We start from the raw sequence: 14,684 nt of genomic DNA on the forward strand, positions 1-14,684 counted from the left end.
ACATTAGCATGTGGCACATTCGCTGGAATTCAATTCAGATGGTAGGACATTCAAGTCATACAGATATATTAGTTAGGAGGAGGAATAGGCCATTCAGTCCTTCAAGCCACTTAGTATGATTATGCAAATCTGACTGTAAACTTGACTCTGTACACTTTTTACCTCCTAGCTTATGAACTTTTACCTCTGCCTTTTTCACAATGGGATTTGTACTTACGATTCACAAAGAAAATTGCAGGCTTATCGGACACTTTAAGAATTGACATACCTAATACCTTGCTGTTCTTGTTCAATGTGCTTGATCTGCATTTGCAATATATCCATGTGAATTTTGATTTCTTCAGTTCTTTCTTTCATTGCTGTCTCAAGCTGCAACTTTCGTTTCTCCAGACATAGCACATCATCAGCTTTACTGTGAAGCATGTCCCGTAGGCGCTTAACTTCCAACTTTAGAAGGTTATCGTCAATCATTAAATCCTAAAGGATGAGTAGATCAGTTAGCACAAATGCAAATGGAATTTCATTGTTAATCCTTAAAGTGTTTAATTAGTTTTAAATAATCGTAGCCAGGTACATCAATGGAAGTCGATATAACAATACAATATAATTCAATGCAAACAACAGGAATTCTGCAGATGCTGGAAATTCAAGCAACACACATCAAAGTTGCTGGTGAACGCAGCAGGCCAGGCAGCATCTCTAGGAAGAGGTGCAGTCGACGTTTCAGGCCGAGTCCTGACGAAGGGTCTCGGCCTGAAACGTCGACTGCACCCCTTCCTAGAGAATATAATTCAATGTACTGGTTTACTCTCAGTTTGAAAAACAAGTAATTGCACAGTTATTTCTTTTTGGCCAATAACATAAAACCAATACTTTACACAAGCTTTCACCGGTACATAAGGATTTAGGTGGAAATGAAAAGCTGAGTACACGAAGGAGAACCTAAGAGGCTGGTTTTAGGTAAACTTCCATGAAATAGATATTTATGCACAAATGCTCAGAAAGCCGTGATGGTGTGTATGGGAAAACTTTTATTTGCCTGTCTCAAGCTTAAATTTTCCAACATACATTCATTAATGGAAGAGAAATCCATATTTTTTAGAAGGCATTATGAAGCTATCCTGTCAAACGAATATTTGAAATATAACAGCACATATGAAGTAAGTTAAATATATTAGCTGATATTACAGCTGATTACTTGCTTAATAATTTATTATTGTTCAGTAACAGAATAACATTTCTTTTGTATAATTTTTAACAACTTCCTTTCATCCACCAATGTGGTCATTGTTAAATTTGCATAAATTATTCTGAATTTCTGTCCAAGAGCAAGACCTCGCCCTCACATTGCTAATTTGTATTTTCTTTGCATGGTAGTAGCTGAACTTTCCCATAAAACTTGTGTCACTCTTCCATTGTAGCCCTGTGCAGATTTCTCATCAAATTGCTGTGCATTATCAGTATATGATGTCAAAACAATCTTTTCCTCTTGGCATTTAAACATTTTCTTCAACAGATGCACAGCATTTCCATAATTTTTGACAGATTTAATGATTAAGTGACTCTTTTGTTGCTTGACAGGAATGAAAGAACCATTATTACTGGCACATTGTGTGTGGCTTCAAATTAAACTGCATTTACGAAAGCCACATATTTTCACAATTTCACTGAAATTTCAATCATTTTGACCAAATATATGTTTCACTAATATCAGCAAAACACGTCAGATTTGGATTTTTCTTTTACTTTATTCTCCATGCCTGCAAATTTGGGTCAAATTAATCCAAAGAAGCTATAAATCATCTCCAAAAGGCCAAACCCAGAGAAGCCAAGGCAATAAGTTGTAAAGTTTTCCTTTTCATCGATGAATTAAGGTGAGAGAAAATTAACAAAATCTATGAGATGAAGGCAATTGGACAATTGCAATACAAACACAGGAACTTAAAATTTTGCAAAATGGAGAGCTTAGGACATGTTCAGCAGGCTCTGCTACGGGGGAGCAAGAAACTGAGAGACGGATATCACATAAATAACCTGCACAATCCATTTTTAGTTCTGATACAAGCAAGAAACACATTATCTGAAACTGTATGTGAAATGGGGTTTCTTAACTTTACACTGGGGGGCCTTCTGGTGTTAACGGTGACTGAGGTTAGAGTGGGAGTATGAAGGAGAATTAAAGCGGAACTCTGAGTTTCCCGTGCAGTGTGATTGCAAATGTTCCATGAACTTAATTGCTTTTTACTTGTAAGGACCATTATGGTCCCTGTAAGGTAAGAAATTTATATTTCTCCTTGTATTCCACCTACAAATATATAGTATTTGTTTGAATTCAGAGTTACTAAAGAGTTTATTGAGTTATTCATCACAGCCAGCAACATTATGTAAATTAACATTTTTAGTTATTTCTTCTTACTTGTTCAGCAAGTTTGTTCTTTTTTAATTCTTTTTCTCCATTATCAATGTGAAGATGGATGTCTTCTATTTTACTGGTCAGATCAATCTTCTCCTCTCTGCACTTGTCCAGGTATCTCCTCAAATGCTGAATATCATTCTGCAATAAGAGAAACAAATGGTGGTTTGTTCTATGTACTGCTTGTCACATAATCCACACAGTTAAAAACATTATTTATACAAACCGCATAATTTTTAGTGCACCAAATGAAATTGTTAAACATTTGGAATGCATGAAATACTTTTATTAAAAGATGAAAAATAATAGATTTAGAAATAATTGGTTGATACTTAAAGACAAAGCAACCATTTCGACTTAAGAGTCAGTGAATCTACAAGTTGTATTGCCAAACAAGGCAACTTAGAAGGAAGCTTCACATGACTTTTTATGTGTAAAATTACATCAGAAAGAGGAACATTGAGAAATATAGTTAACATAGAAAACCTACAGCACAATACAGGCCCTTCAACCCACAAAGTTGTGCTGAACATGTCCCTACCTTAGAACTACCTAGGCTTTACCCGTAGCCCTCTATTTTGCCCAAGCTCCATGTAGCCATCCAGGAGTCTCTTAAAAGACCCTACTGTTTCTACCTCCACCGCCGCCGCCAGCAGCCCATTCCACGCACTTACCACTCTCTGCGTAAAAAACTTATCCCTGACATCTCTTCTGTTCCGACTTCCAAGCACCTTAAAACTATGCTCTCTCGTGTGAGCCATTTCGGCCCTGGGAAAAAGCCTCTGACTACCCACACGATCAATGCCTCTCATTATCTTGTACACCTCTATCAGGTCACCTCTCATCCTCCGTCGCTCCAAGGAGAAAAGGCCGAGTTCACTCAGCCTGTTCTCATAAGGCACGTTCCCCAATCCAGGCAACATCTTTGTAAATCTCCTCTGCACCCTTTCTATGGGTTCCACGTCCTTCCTGTAGTGAGGCGACCAGAATTGAGAACAGTACCCCAAGTGGGGTCTAACCAGGGTTCTATATAGCTGCAACATTACCTTTCAGATCTTAAACTCAATCCCACGATTGATGAAGGCCAATGCACTACATGCCTTCTTAACCACAGAGTTAACCTGTGTAGCAGCTTTGAGTGTCCTATGGACTCAGACCAAAAGATCCCTCTGATCCTCCACACTGCCAAGAGTCTTACCATTAATGCTATACTCTGCCATCATATTTGACCTAATGCTATATTCTGCCATCATATTTGACCTTATATGCACAGAAGAATGATGATGAGAGTAATTTGGCAGTGACAATTGTAAAAATATTATTGTTCAAAGAGGGAAAGGATTTGGGATTGATCCTTGTCTTCATTACTATCTCTCATCCTCTACTAATGGTGCATCCAACAATTAGATGTCACCAGTGCAAATATTTCTCATCATTTCTTCTTTCATTGCTTTTAATTGGGAAAGGAATTTTATTTAGAGGCTAATATACCATATTCATCATCAGCAAGTGAAAAGATTCTGTTAAAATGATTATCACATGGTTATTTTCCCTCTCAAAGGAGAAAGGCTCAGATTCTATTTGCCTACCAACCAAAACAGATTTTTTCTGTTATTACATCACATTGAAGCCACATAACCAATTTTCCTCTGGGGCTGAAAACTGCAAATATGTATAACTATCCAATAAACTTGCAGTCATTCTTACTAATTCCATCTTGTTATTTTCAGATTTGGTGAACTAAATTCTATTGGCATCAATATCTGTGTATGAGTCTGATTTCTGAAAAACTGCTTAAGGCTCAGCTCATTTGTTTTCTGCCTAATTGTCAAAAAATTAGTCATGGTTTTGTGGCAGCATTTGATAGCAAATCTAGAGAATTGCACAGAAAATCTACATCAATACACAAGTGCTATACTGTTGCAGCCCATTTAGTGAGGAATAAATTCTATTCTGGCACGTGGGATAACACTACTCGTCATCAAATGATTGCCATGAATTTTTGACATCCGCTTGAAGCAGCAAGTGAAGCCATGATTTAATAGTAAGAACATAAAATATATAGGGCTGGCTGGTGGCGCAGTGACGTAGGCGCCGGACCCGGGAGTGGAGGTTCCTGGGTTTGAAACCAGTCGGGTCTGCTCCCGAGTACACTTTCCATCCGTGCCAAGTTGAGTGTCGAGATCGCAACTCGACCTCATAAAATAAAGGGAAAAATGCTGCGAAAATATCTGTGTGAGGAGTGGCGCGCCACACAGTCTCTCTCTTGCTCCGCGCCTTGTGAAAGCCATGAAAAAGACATCACCACGGACGCACGCACTCGCAGACGCACAAACGCGCACGCACACTCAGACTCGCATGTATGCAGGCACACACCAAAAAAAAAGAACAAAAAATAGAAGCTGAATCTACTCAGCCCATCCACCAATCATGGCTGATTTTTGTTTTCAACCATGTTCTCCTATCCTCTCCCCATAACCTTTAACCCTCCTTACCAATCAAGAACCTATCAACCTCTGCCTTAAGTACACCCTATGACTTGGCTCCCACAGATCCACAAATTTTAATGGGCCAAGCCCTCGCATCCTAGACTCTCCTATTAATGGAAATATTTTCTCCATATCCACTCTATACAGGCCTTTCAGTATCCAATAGGATTCAGTGAGAACTCCCTTCATCTTTCTGAACTCCATCAAGTACAGGTCCATGGAAATCAAATACTCCACATAGGTTAACCCTTTTTCATTGCTGGAATCATTCTTGTTCAAAGTAAATACATTATCAAAGTACATATATAGCATCATATACAACCCTGAGATTTGTTTTCTTGCAGGCATACTCAGTAAATCCAAAAAAATAATAGAATCAATGAAAGACTACATTCAACAGGGCAGACAACCAGTGTGCAAAAAACAACAAACTACAAATATAAAAGAAAAAAGAAATAATAGTAATAAAAATAAATAAGCTATAAATATTAAGAATATGATATGAAGAGCCCTTGAAAGTGAGTGCATAGGTTGAGGGAACTGTTCAGTGATGGGTCAAGTGAAGTTGAGTGAAACTACCCCCACTGATTTGAGAGCCTGTTGGTTGAGGGATAATATCTGTTCCTCAACCTGGTGGTGAGAGTCTGAGGCTCCAGTACATTCTTCCTGAAAGAAGCAGGGTGACCTGGGTGGTGGTGGCCCCTGATGATGGATACTGGTTTCCTGGAATAGCGCTCCATGTAGATGTGCTCAGTGGTGGGGAAGGCTTTACTGTGATGCACTGAGCCGTATCCACTACTTTTAGTAGCATTTTCCATTCAAGAGCATTGGTGTTTCCATACCAGGCTGTGATGCAACCAGTCAATATATTCTCCACCACACCTACAGAAATTGGTCGAAGTTTTAGAAAGTCATGCTGAATCTTCATAAACTTCGTAGGAAGTAGAGGTGCAGATATGCTTTCTTCATAATTGCACTTATGTGCAGTTCTCAATACAGGTCCTCTGAAACAGTAACAACGAGGAATTTAAAAATGCCCACCTCTGATCCCCCGATGAGGACCTTGCTCCTCCTGAAGTCAATAATCTGTTTTTTATTGCTGACAATCAGAGAGAGGTTTTTGTTGTGGCAGCACTCAAGCCAGCTTTTCAATCTCCCTCCTATATGCTGATTCGTTACACCTTTGATTCAACCAACGCCATTGGTGTCATTAGCAAAGTCAAATATGGCATTAGAGCTGTGCTTAGCCACACAGTCATTAGTATAATGTGAGCAGAGCAGGGGTCTAAGCACACAGTCTTATGGTGCACCTGTGCTGATGGATAACATGGAGGAGCTGTTGTTGCCAATCCAAACTGACTGGGGTCTGCAAGTGAGAAAATCCAGGATCCAATTGCACAAGAAAGTATTGAGGCCAAGGTCTTGAAGCTTATTGATTAGTTTTGAGGGGTGATAGTATTGAAAGCTGAGCTGTAGACAATTAAGAGCAAACAAGAGAGAATCTGCAAATGGCGGAAACTTCCGCCATCTCCAGCGGGATCCCACCAGCAAGCATTTAGATTAGATTAGATTAGATTAGATTCAACTTTATTGTCATTGTGCCGAGTAAAAGCCATCTCCAGCGGGATCCCACCAGCAAGCATTTAGATTAGATTAGATTAGATTAGATTCAACTTTATTGTCATTGTGCCAAAGCCAATGAAATGCAATTAGCATCTGACCAGAAGCGCAAAAGAATAGTGTTATTTACAAAATAACTGCAAATAAAAAGTAAGTGCTACAGCATACAAATATAAAAGTACTGAGACAGTCCAATATGGGTGCAATACTGCTTAGCGCTATGATATGAGGTTCAGCAGGGTCAAAGCCTCAGGGAAGAAGCTCTTCCTGAGCCTGCTGGTGCGGGAGCAGAGGCTCCTGTAGCGCCTAACGGATGGGAGGAGAGTAAAAAGTCCATGGTTAGGGTGAGACGCATCCTTAATAATGCTTTTTGCCCTGCCCAGGCAGTGTTTATGGTAGGTGTTCTCAATGGTGGGGGAATTGGGTGCCGATAATCCGCTGGGCAGTTTTCACCACCCACTGGAGTGCTTTGCAGTCCAGTATGGGACAATTGCCATACCATACTGAGATGCAGTTGGTGAGTATGCTCTCAATGGTACAGCAGTAAAAGTCCGTCAATATCCTGGGACAGAGGTGAGCTTTCTTGATGCTCCGCAAGAAATAAAGGTGCTGTTGCGCCTTTTTGATCAGGATGGATCAGGATGGAGGAGTTCAGGGACCAGGTGAGATCATCAGGAATGTGGACACTAAGGAATTTGAAGCTTGATACATGCTCCACTACAGCTCCGTTGATGTAGATGGGGGCATGAGTGTGGCTCCTAGCATGCCTGAAGTCCACAATAATCTCCTTGGTCTGGGTGTTAAAGGCCAGGTTGTTATCGGCACACCACGCGGCCAGATGCTGGACCTCGTCCCTGTAGGCCGTCTTGTCATCTCCTCTGATCAGGCCAGCAACCGTGGTGTCGTCTGCAAACTTGATTATGGAGTTAGAACTGTGTACAGGAACACAGTCATAGGTGAAAAGGGAGTACAGAAGAGGACTCAGCACACAGCCTTGAGGCACGCCGGTATTCTTAACTTAACAGTTTGGGGTCTGTTAGTCAGAAAGTTACTTATAAGTTAGTCACTTACTTCCGTTCCCCCCGCCCCACCCCCACCCCACCCCCACCCCAGTTTCTGTTTTCTGCAGGGATTGCTCCCTAAGTGACTCCCTTGTTCAGTCGTCCCTCTCCACCGATCTCCTTCTTGGCACTTATCCTTGCAAGCAGAACAAGTGCGACACCTGCTCCTAGACCTCCACCTTCACTCCAATTCAGAACCCCAAATAGTCCTTCCAGGTGAGGCGACACTTCATTTGTGAGTCTGTTGAGGTCATTTATTGTATCTGGTGCTCCCAGTGTGGCCTATTCTATATCAGTGAGACCCAAAATAGATTGGGAGACTGCTTTGCCGAGTAACTACTGTCTGCCAGAGGAAGTGGGATCTCTCAATGGCCACCCATTTTAATTCCATTTTCCATTCCTATTCCAACATGTCCATCCATGGCCTCCTCTACTGTCACGATGAGGCCACACTCAGGTTGGAGGATCAACATCTTATATTCCGACTGGGTAGCCTCCAACCTGATGGCATGAACATCGATTTCTCAAACTTCTGGTAATGTCCTCTCCTTCGCTGTTCTCCATCCCATTTTCCCTCTCTCACCTTATCTCCTTGCCTGCCCATCATCTCCGTCTGGTGCTCCTCCCCCTTTTTCTTTTTTCCATGGCCTTCTGTCCTTTCCTGTTAGACTCCCCCTTCTCCAGCCCTGTATCTCTTTCATCAATCAACTTCACAGCTCTTTACTTCACCAATTTCCACCCAGTTTACCCTATCACCTTGTGTTTCTTCCTTCCCCCACCTTCTTACTCTGACTCCTCGTCTTTTTTTCTCCAGTCCTGCTGAAGGGTCTTGGCCTGAAACATTGACTGCATTGTTACGTAACCGGGAACAATGAATATTAATCGAGACTGGTTATATAGAAACAACCAAACATTTATTAAACACGTATAAACGATATGGAAAAAAAAACAAAGCAAAACTTTAACCGGAGGTTAACAGATATGCAGCCGTTCACCAACTTGCCACTCGGCTCTGGTTCTTAAAGCGTTAAATGCGAAAACAGTTTTTAAAGCGATACAGTCAGATACAGTTCTTAAAGCGATAACTTCAAAAGTCCAACAGTTTTACACATTCAATTGGGAGAGACTTCTTTGGAGAACGATTTCTTCACAGACGTAACTTTACTGCTGGTTCTGTCCACAGGATTCCCGATGTCGAAAATAAACAGTTTAAAATTGCCTGACCTTAAATTCCTTTAGAGAGAGACAGCCTTTTTGCATGAACTCATCGCGCTATTGCAAGAGTTATCTCGATGCAGGTTCTCTCCGACGAAGACTCAATAAGGTCGATTCTTTATTAAACTGCCAAACGATGCCGACTTCTCTCAATCCCTCACTTCGATGAATTCTTCACTCTCCCTTCAAAACTGTCGGAATTGAGTAAATTGGCACTTCCAGCCACAAATTTCCAGTCCAAATACAATACTGTGTAAGAGAACGCACCTTCCGTTTTAAAAATGAAACTGCGTCACAAAAACAAACACGCAACAGAAACAGAGGCACAACACGTTCTACCTGGAAGTCTACAAACTCAAAAACCTACTGCGTCATCTGAGTCGACTCTTATATAGTCACGGGGCACATGTCATCACATGACCTCACATCAGTGGGAAAATCACATCAGGTGACCTCCAAAAGACCATTCCATCATTCTCACAAAAAAAACAGATCTCCTTGAGCATGTAACAGTATTCTTTTCCATAGATACTGTCTGACCTGCTGAGTTTCTCCAGCATTTTGTGCATGACAGTAAAGAACATCCTGATATATACATCTTTGCTGTCCAGATGTTCCTGGGTTGAGTGAAGAGTCAATGAGATGGCACTTGTTATAAATTTGTTGTGCCGTTAGGCAAATTGGAGCAGATCCAAATGGCTTCTCAAGCAGGAGTTGATATGTTTCATCACAAACCTCTCAAAACACTTCATCATAGTGTATGTAATTGCTACTGGATGATAATTATTGAGGCAGGTGACCACATTCTTCTTAGGTACCAGTATAATTGAAACCTGCTTGAAGCAGGTGGGTACCTCAGACTGCCAAAGCGGTCACTTAAAAGTGTTAAAAGTGAACACTTCAGCCAGTTGATCAGCACAGTTCTTTAGTACTCAGCCAGGTACCCCATCTGGTCCTGATGTTTTCCACGTATTCAGCCTCCCAAAGGATGCTGTCATGTCGGTCTCAGAGACTAAAATTACAGAGTTAGCTGAGGTTGTGGCAGTTCATGAAGGTTCATTGATGTTTTGATGGTTTAAGTGAGCATAGAAGGCATTGAGATAATCTGGAAGTGAAACCTTTTTCACACCTACATTTCTTGGTTTCAGTTTATAAGAGGTAATAGCAATCAAGCCCTTCCACAATTATCAAGCATTCTTCATTGATTCAAGTTTAGTCCAAAACTGCCACTGCTCTTGTGATGGCTTTCCAGATATCATTCCTGGATCTTTGGTATTGTCATTGGTTGCCAGACCTGAATGCCTCTGATCTGGCCCTCAGCAGATTGCAGATCTCATGGTTCCTTCAGGGTTTCTAGCTGGGGAAGACTAAACAATTTTGTGGTGACACACTCGTCTATGACTATTTTTAATAAGTTTGTGAACCTCCCCTGGACCCTCTCCAGGGCCAGCACATCTTTCCTTAGATCTGCAGCCCGAAAATTATCACAATTATTTGTGAAGTGTGGCCTGAAGCTAGAACAATTTTCATTGAAAGCCAGGAGCTTCATAAGCTTTGTGGATAATTGAGCTACAACTAATACATTCTTTACTACGGGGTGTCTTACTGGTCTTAGTGCTTTCAATTTCATGTGTTCATTCAACATATTTTTTCATTAGAAGTTCAAATATTGTTGATGCTTCACATGCTTGTAAATCTGTATTTTATTGGATACTAGACAATTGGGTGACCCGTTGGGGCACCCTTTGAGAGAAGATGTCTGATGTGACCAGAATGAACATTAGATTTTCCTGAATGCTATTGGTATCGCTTTGCTTTGGAAATTGAAGTAGAAAACCTGAGTTTATTAAAGAAGAACGACGCGCAGCAAAGCAAATGTAGCTGCTCCTCATTTAACGAAGGACACTGTTGATGGCGTCATTTCTGGTTTATCTGCCACCCTTGTGCATCTCGTAGTCATTCTGGAGATGTGCGGTCCTTCCATTCCCCGTCTCTTCATCTCTTCTGCTGTTTGTTGTTTGCCTCTGATCCTGGAGACATGCATGCCTCTCCTCCTCTGTCTCTTCTTCTCTCATCTTTTTTTTTTCTCCTGACTCTTTGATCCTGGAGTCGTGCGGCCCTGGCCTCATCCGATTCTTGTTCTGTCCCTCTCCTTGCTGCTTCCCGATGACGTTGGGCGTCATCTCTTGACCACGCGGCATAATTAGGCCGACCTTTTTTTTTACCCTAATGCTGGATAGAAGATACAAAGCAGTAACACCAAAGGACGCTGATTATTGTTGATGATGTGGTTAGCGCTCTCCTAAATGGTGATATAGTCACCGCTGTCCTTTGACTGCAGCAAAGAGCTTTATGGGTGTCTCGAAGTTTGTCATTACAATAAGATTTAATTATCTCTTATTGATGGGTGGCAGTTAGATCTGTCCCAATCCTGCACATACTGATGGTGATTAGCAGAATGTGACCCCTCAAAATAGAGCTGCCCTGCCCTTTTGCTCCGGTAGGTGTCGCTGCTGAGGCTGGCCATGCGCATGTGTCGGGCTGTCGCGTCCTGATTTCTATGATGGCGGATCGGTTCTTGGGTTAAAAGGGAGCCTGTTGATTTTTGTGAATGAGCAATTTTATACGTATATATAACCCTGAACCTGCATTCTGTAAGTTAGTGCATTTTAATTCGATTTAGTCAAAAAAAGTGCCGCTGTAATGCACCGTTTGCGCTAACTGGAGGTCACAAACAAACAGACAGACAGAGCATGAGAGTTTTAGTATTATATAAATTGCTACTTAACAACCCAGCAAATCACTTAATATTCTGATGAAACAAACAATTTTTATTTAAATGAATTACACAATGTGAAATTAGAGATATTCTGAAAAGATAAACAACATGAAAATATTCAGTTGATGAAAGTGAGTCTGTTAAAATTGACAAGGTAGAGTAATGGTTAGCACAATGCTTTACAGTACCAGTGACCGGGGTTCAGTTCCTGCCATTGTTTGTAAGGAGTATGTACATTGCTCCGTTTTTCTCCCACAGTGCAAAGACATACCAGTTATACTTTGTACTTTATAGTTGCCAAACAATTGGTACTAGAACATACAATCATCACAGTGATATTTGATTCTGCACTTCCCACTCCCTGGATTACAAATATTAAATATTAAAAATAGTTAAAATTAGTAAATTTTAAAATTTTTAATTGTAAATCATAAATAGAAAATAGAAAAATGGAAAGTAAGGTAGTGCAAAAAAACCGAGAGGCAGGTCTGGATATTTGGAGGGTACGGTCCAGATCCGGGTCAGGATCCGTTCAGCAGTCTTATTACAGTTGGAAAGAAGCTGTTCCCAAATCTGGCCGTATAAGTCTTCAAGCTCCTGAGCCTTCTGCCGGAGGGAAGAGGGACGAAAGGTGTGTTGGGTGGGTGGATTGTGTCCTTGATTATCCTGGCAGCACTGCTCCGACAGCGTGCGGTGTAAAGTGAGTCCATGGACAGAAGATTGGTTTGTGTGATGTGCTGTGCTGTGTTCACAATCTTCTGCAGCTTCCTCCAGTTTTGGACAGGACAACTTCCATACCACGTTGTGATGCACCCTAGAAGAATGTTTTCTACAGTGCATCTATAAAAAAGTTAGTAGGTTAATTGGTCATTGTAAATTGTCCCTTGGTTTGGCAAGGGTTAAATCTGGGGTTGTTGGGTGGCATGGTTAAAGCACCTATCCCATGCTCTATCTCAATCAATCATTCAATAAATAAATAAATGAGTTATACTGTACATGCAGATTAATTACCTGGAGTTTCTTAAGTTGTGAATTCAATAGGTTCACTGTGCTCTTCTTCTCTTCTAAAGTCTTTGTGAGTTCTTCCACCTTATCTCCCAAAATCTCTTTTTCATTATGGCTCACATTTCCTTCTAACTTGGCCAGCCTTCGTTCTAGCTGCTGGATCTGAAAATCCTATCAAAAGAGAATAAATATTTCATCAACCCAGTCAAGTATAATTTACTTTTATTTTACCAGAGGAAAGAAATTGTTTTTTCATTTGTTGCTGCTAGTAGTGTTCAGAAGTGCAAGTCACCAACTGTGCATTCTTCAACGTGTTCCAGTCTCTGGTATCAACCACTGTGAAATTTAATTGGTGGTCAATATATTTTGTACAAATGTAAAAAGGATAAAATTCTGCCTTAAATCATCTGTTATACAGTACTGATATTCCTAAAATTTGAAAGCAGCCTTTGAGTTAAGTGCAAAATGGTCTATTTTCGTTAAGTATATGATGACTCACTGAAGTCACCTGCCTTTCAAATGAATGACAGAAATTAATGCATTTTTACATAAATGTGCGCAATATGATGAAATTGAAAATGATACTGAAGAATAATTTTCTAATTTTGGTCTCAGCAAGGAAGGTGTTGATTACAAGAAAGATAAGCCCTGATAGAAAAACAGAGTAGTTATTCTTTCACAACATCTGAAATCTGAATTTTAAACCTAATCCTTGAGGTCAAGATAACTCCTATACCATTTATGCAAATATTATATTTCAAATTAACAGTCCTGCTGAAGGGTGTCGGCCCAAAATATTGAGTAGTTTTTTAGATTATGAGGACACGCAGTCCTCTTTTATTGTCATTTCATAATGCATGCATTAAGAAATGATACAATATTCCTCTGGTGTGATATCACAAAAACACAGGACAGACTAAGACTGAAAAACTAACAAAACCACATAATTATAACATATAGTTACAACAGTGCAACAGTCCCATAACTTGATGAAGAACAGTCCATGGCACAGTAAAAAAGTTCAAAGTTTCTCGAAAGTCCCACATCTCACACAGCTGGGAGAAGGAAGAAAACTCTCCCTGCCATGCCCGACCACAGTCTGATTCTGAGCTGTCCGAAAACATTGAGCTCTGATCAGCCCTCCGACACCGAGCACCATCTCTATCCGAACGCTTCGACCTCAGCCTCGGTCACCAGCAGCAGGCAAAGCCGGGGATTTTGGGGCCTACCCTCCGGACATTCTCGAATGCACAGTAACAACAGCAGCGAACCGGGCATTTCAGAAATTTCTTCAGATGTTCCTCTGCTTCTCACGTCTGTCTTCATCAAATCAGAATTGTCCACGGCCCCTACTTAACAGATACGATATCATTTCACCGGACAGCTGCGCGCGCTGCCATCTTCTCCTTCTGCTATTATTTCCATAAATACTGTGTGACCTGAAGAGGTCTTCCAGCATTTTGTGTGTGTTCCAGTGAAAATCACATTTTAGCTTTGTTAATTTTGAATAACTTTTGCTCAGGTGAAGTGTGTAGCAAATGTATAGAAAGAAAACATTTTATTGTAGTTTATCTTGTATCCATTCCTTGAATTCAATTAGTATTTTTTGGAGTTTAAAAGTAGCTGCAACATCTATCATCAAAAATCTCCACCATCTAGGCCATGCCACCATCTCGCAGCTACCATCAGGGAGGAAGTACAGAAGGCTGAAGTCCCACACCACCTGGTTCAAGAACAGTTACCTCTCTTCAAGCATTCAAGCTGTTAAACCAATACTAATTACTACCTTAGTACACAACACAATGACCACTTTGCACTACAATGGACTATTTATCATTGCACCTGGCCATATATATATATACCTTGATTTTAACTAAAAATCCAGTCATCAGCTTGAGTCATTGCTAACATAAAGTTTCAGTTGGGCCTTTTTTAAATGGAATTTTTCAGGATCTTTGTGTAACATTTTTGGTTGGACTCCAAACATTTATTCTCTATACGTTGGCTGTATTGTCAAAAAATGATCTATGCTTGACTATGACACTCTAACAGAAGTTTCTTAACCTATTTCTTCTATACTTATGACATACACTATGTAGAAG

At 40.6% G+C, this 14,684-nt stretch overlaps 1 protein-coding gene across 1 annotated transcript in view; it reads right to left on the reverse strand.

Annotated features, from left to right (window-relative positions):
• ccdc39 (coiled-coil domain 39 molecular ruler complex subunit) overlaps positions 1 to 14,684 on the reverse strand; it is a 108,476-nt gene that overhangs the window by 56,310 nt on the left and 37,482 nt on the right. Inside the window, exons 11-13 of the mRNA XM_072254538.1 lie at positions 12,589 to 12,753; positions 2,417 to 2,554; positions 269 to 477 (exon numbers count right to left, since the gene is read on the reverse strand). Of these exons, the coding sequence (XP_072110639.1) occupies positions 269 to 477; positions 2,417 to 2,554; positions 12,589 to 12,753 (512 nt within the window). The remainder of the gene's footprint in view (positions 1 to 268; positions 478 to 2,416; positions 2,555 to 12,588; positions 12,754 to 14,684) is intronic.

Source organism: Mobula birostris, chromosome 4 (assembly GCF_030028105.1).
Source record: "Mobula birostris isolate sMobBir1 chromosome 4, sMobBir1.hap1, whole genome shotgun sequence".
NCBI lineage: Eukaryota > Metazoa > Chordata > Chondrichthyes > Myliobatiformes > Myliobatidae > Mobula > Mobula birostris.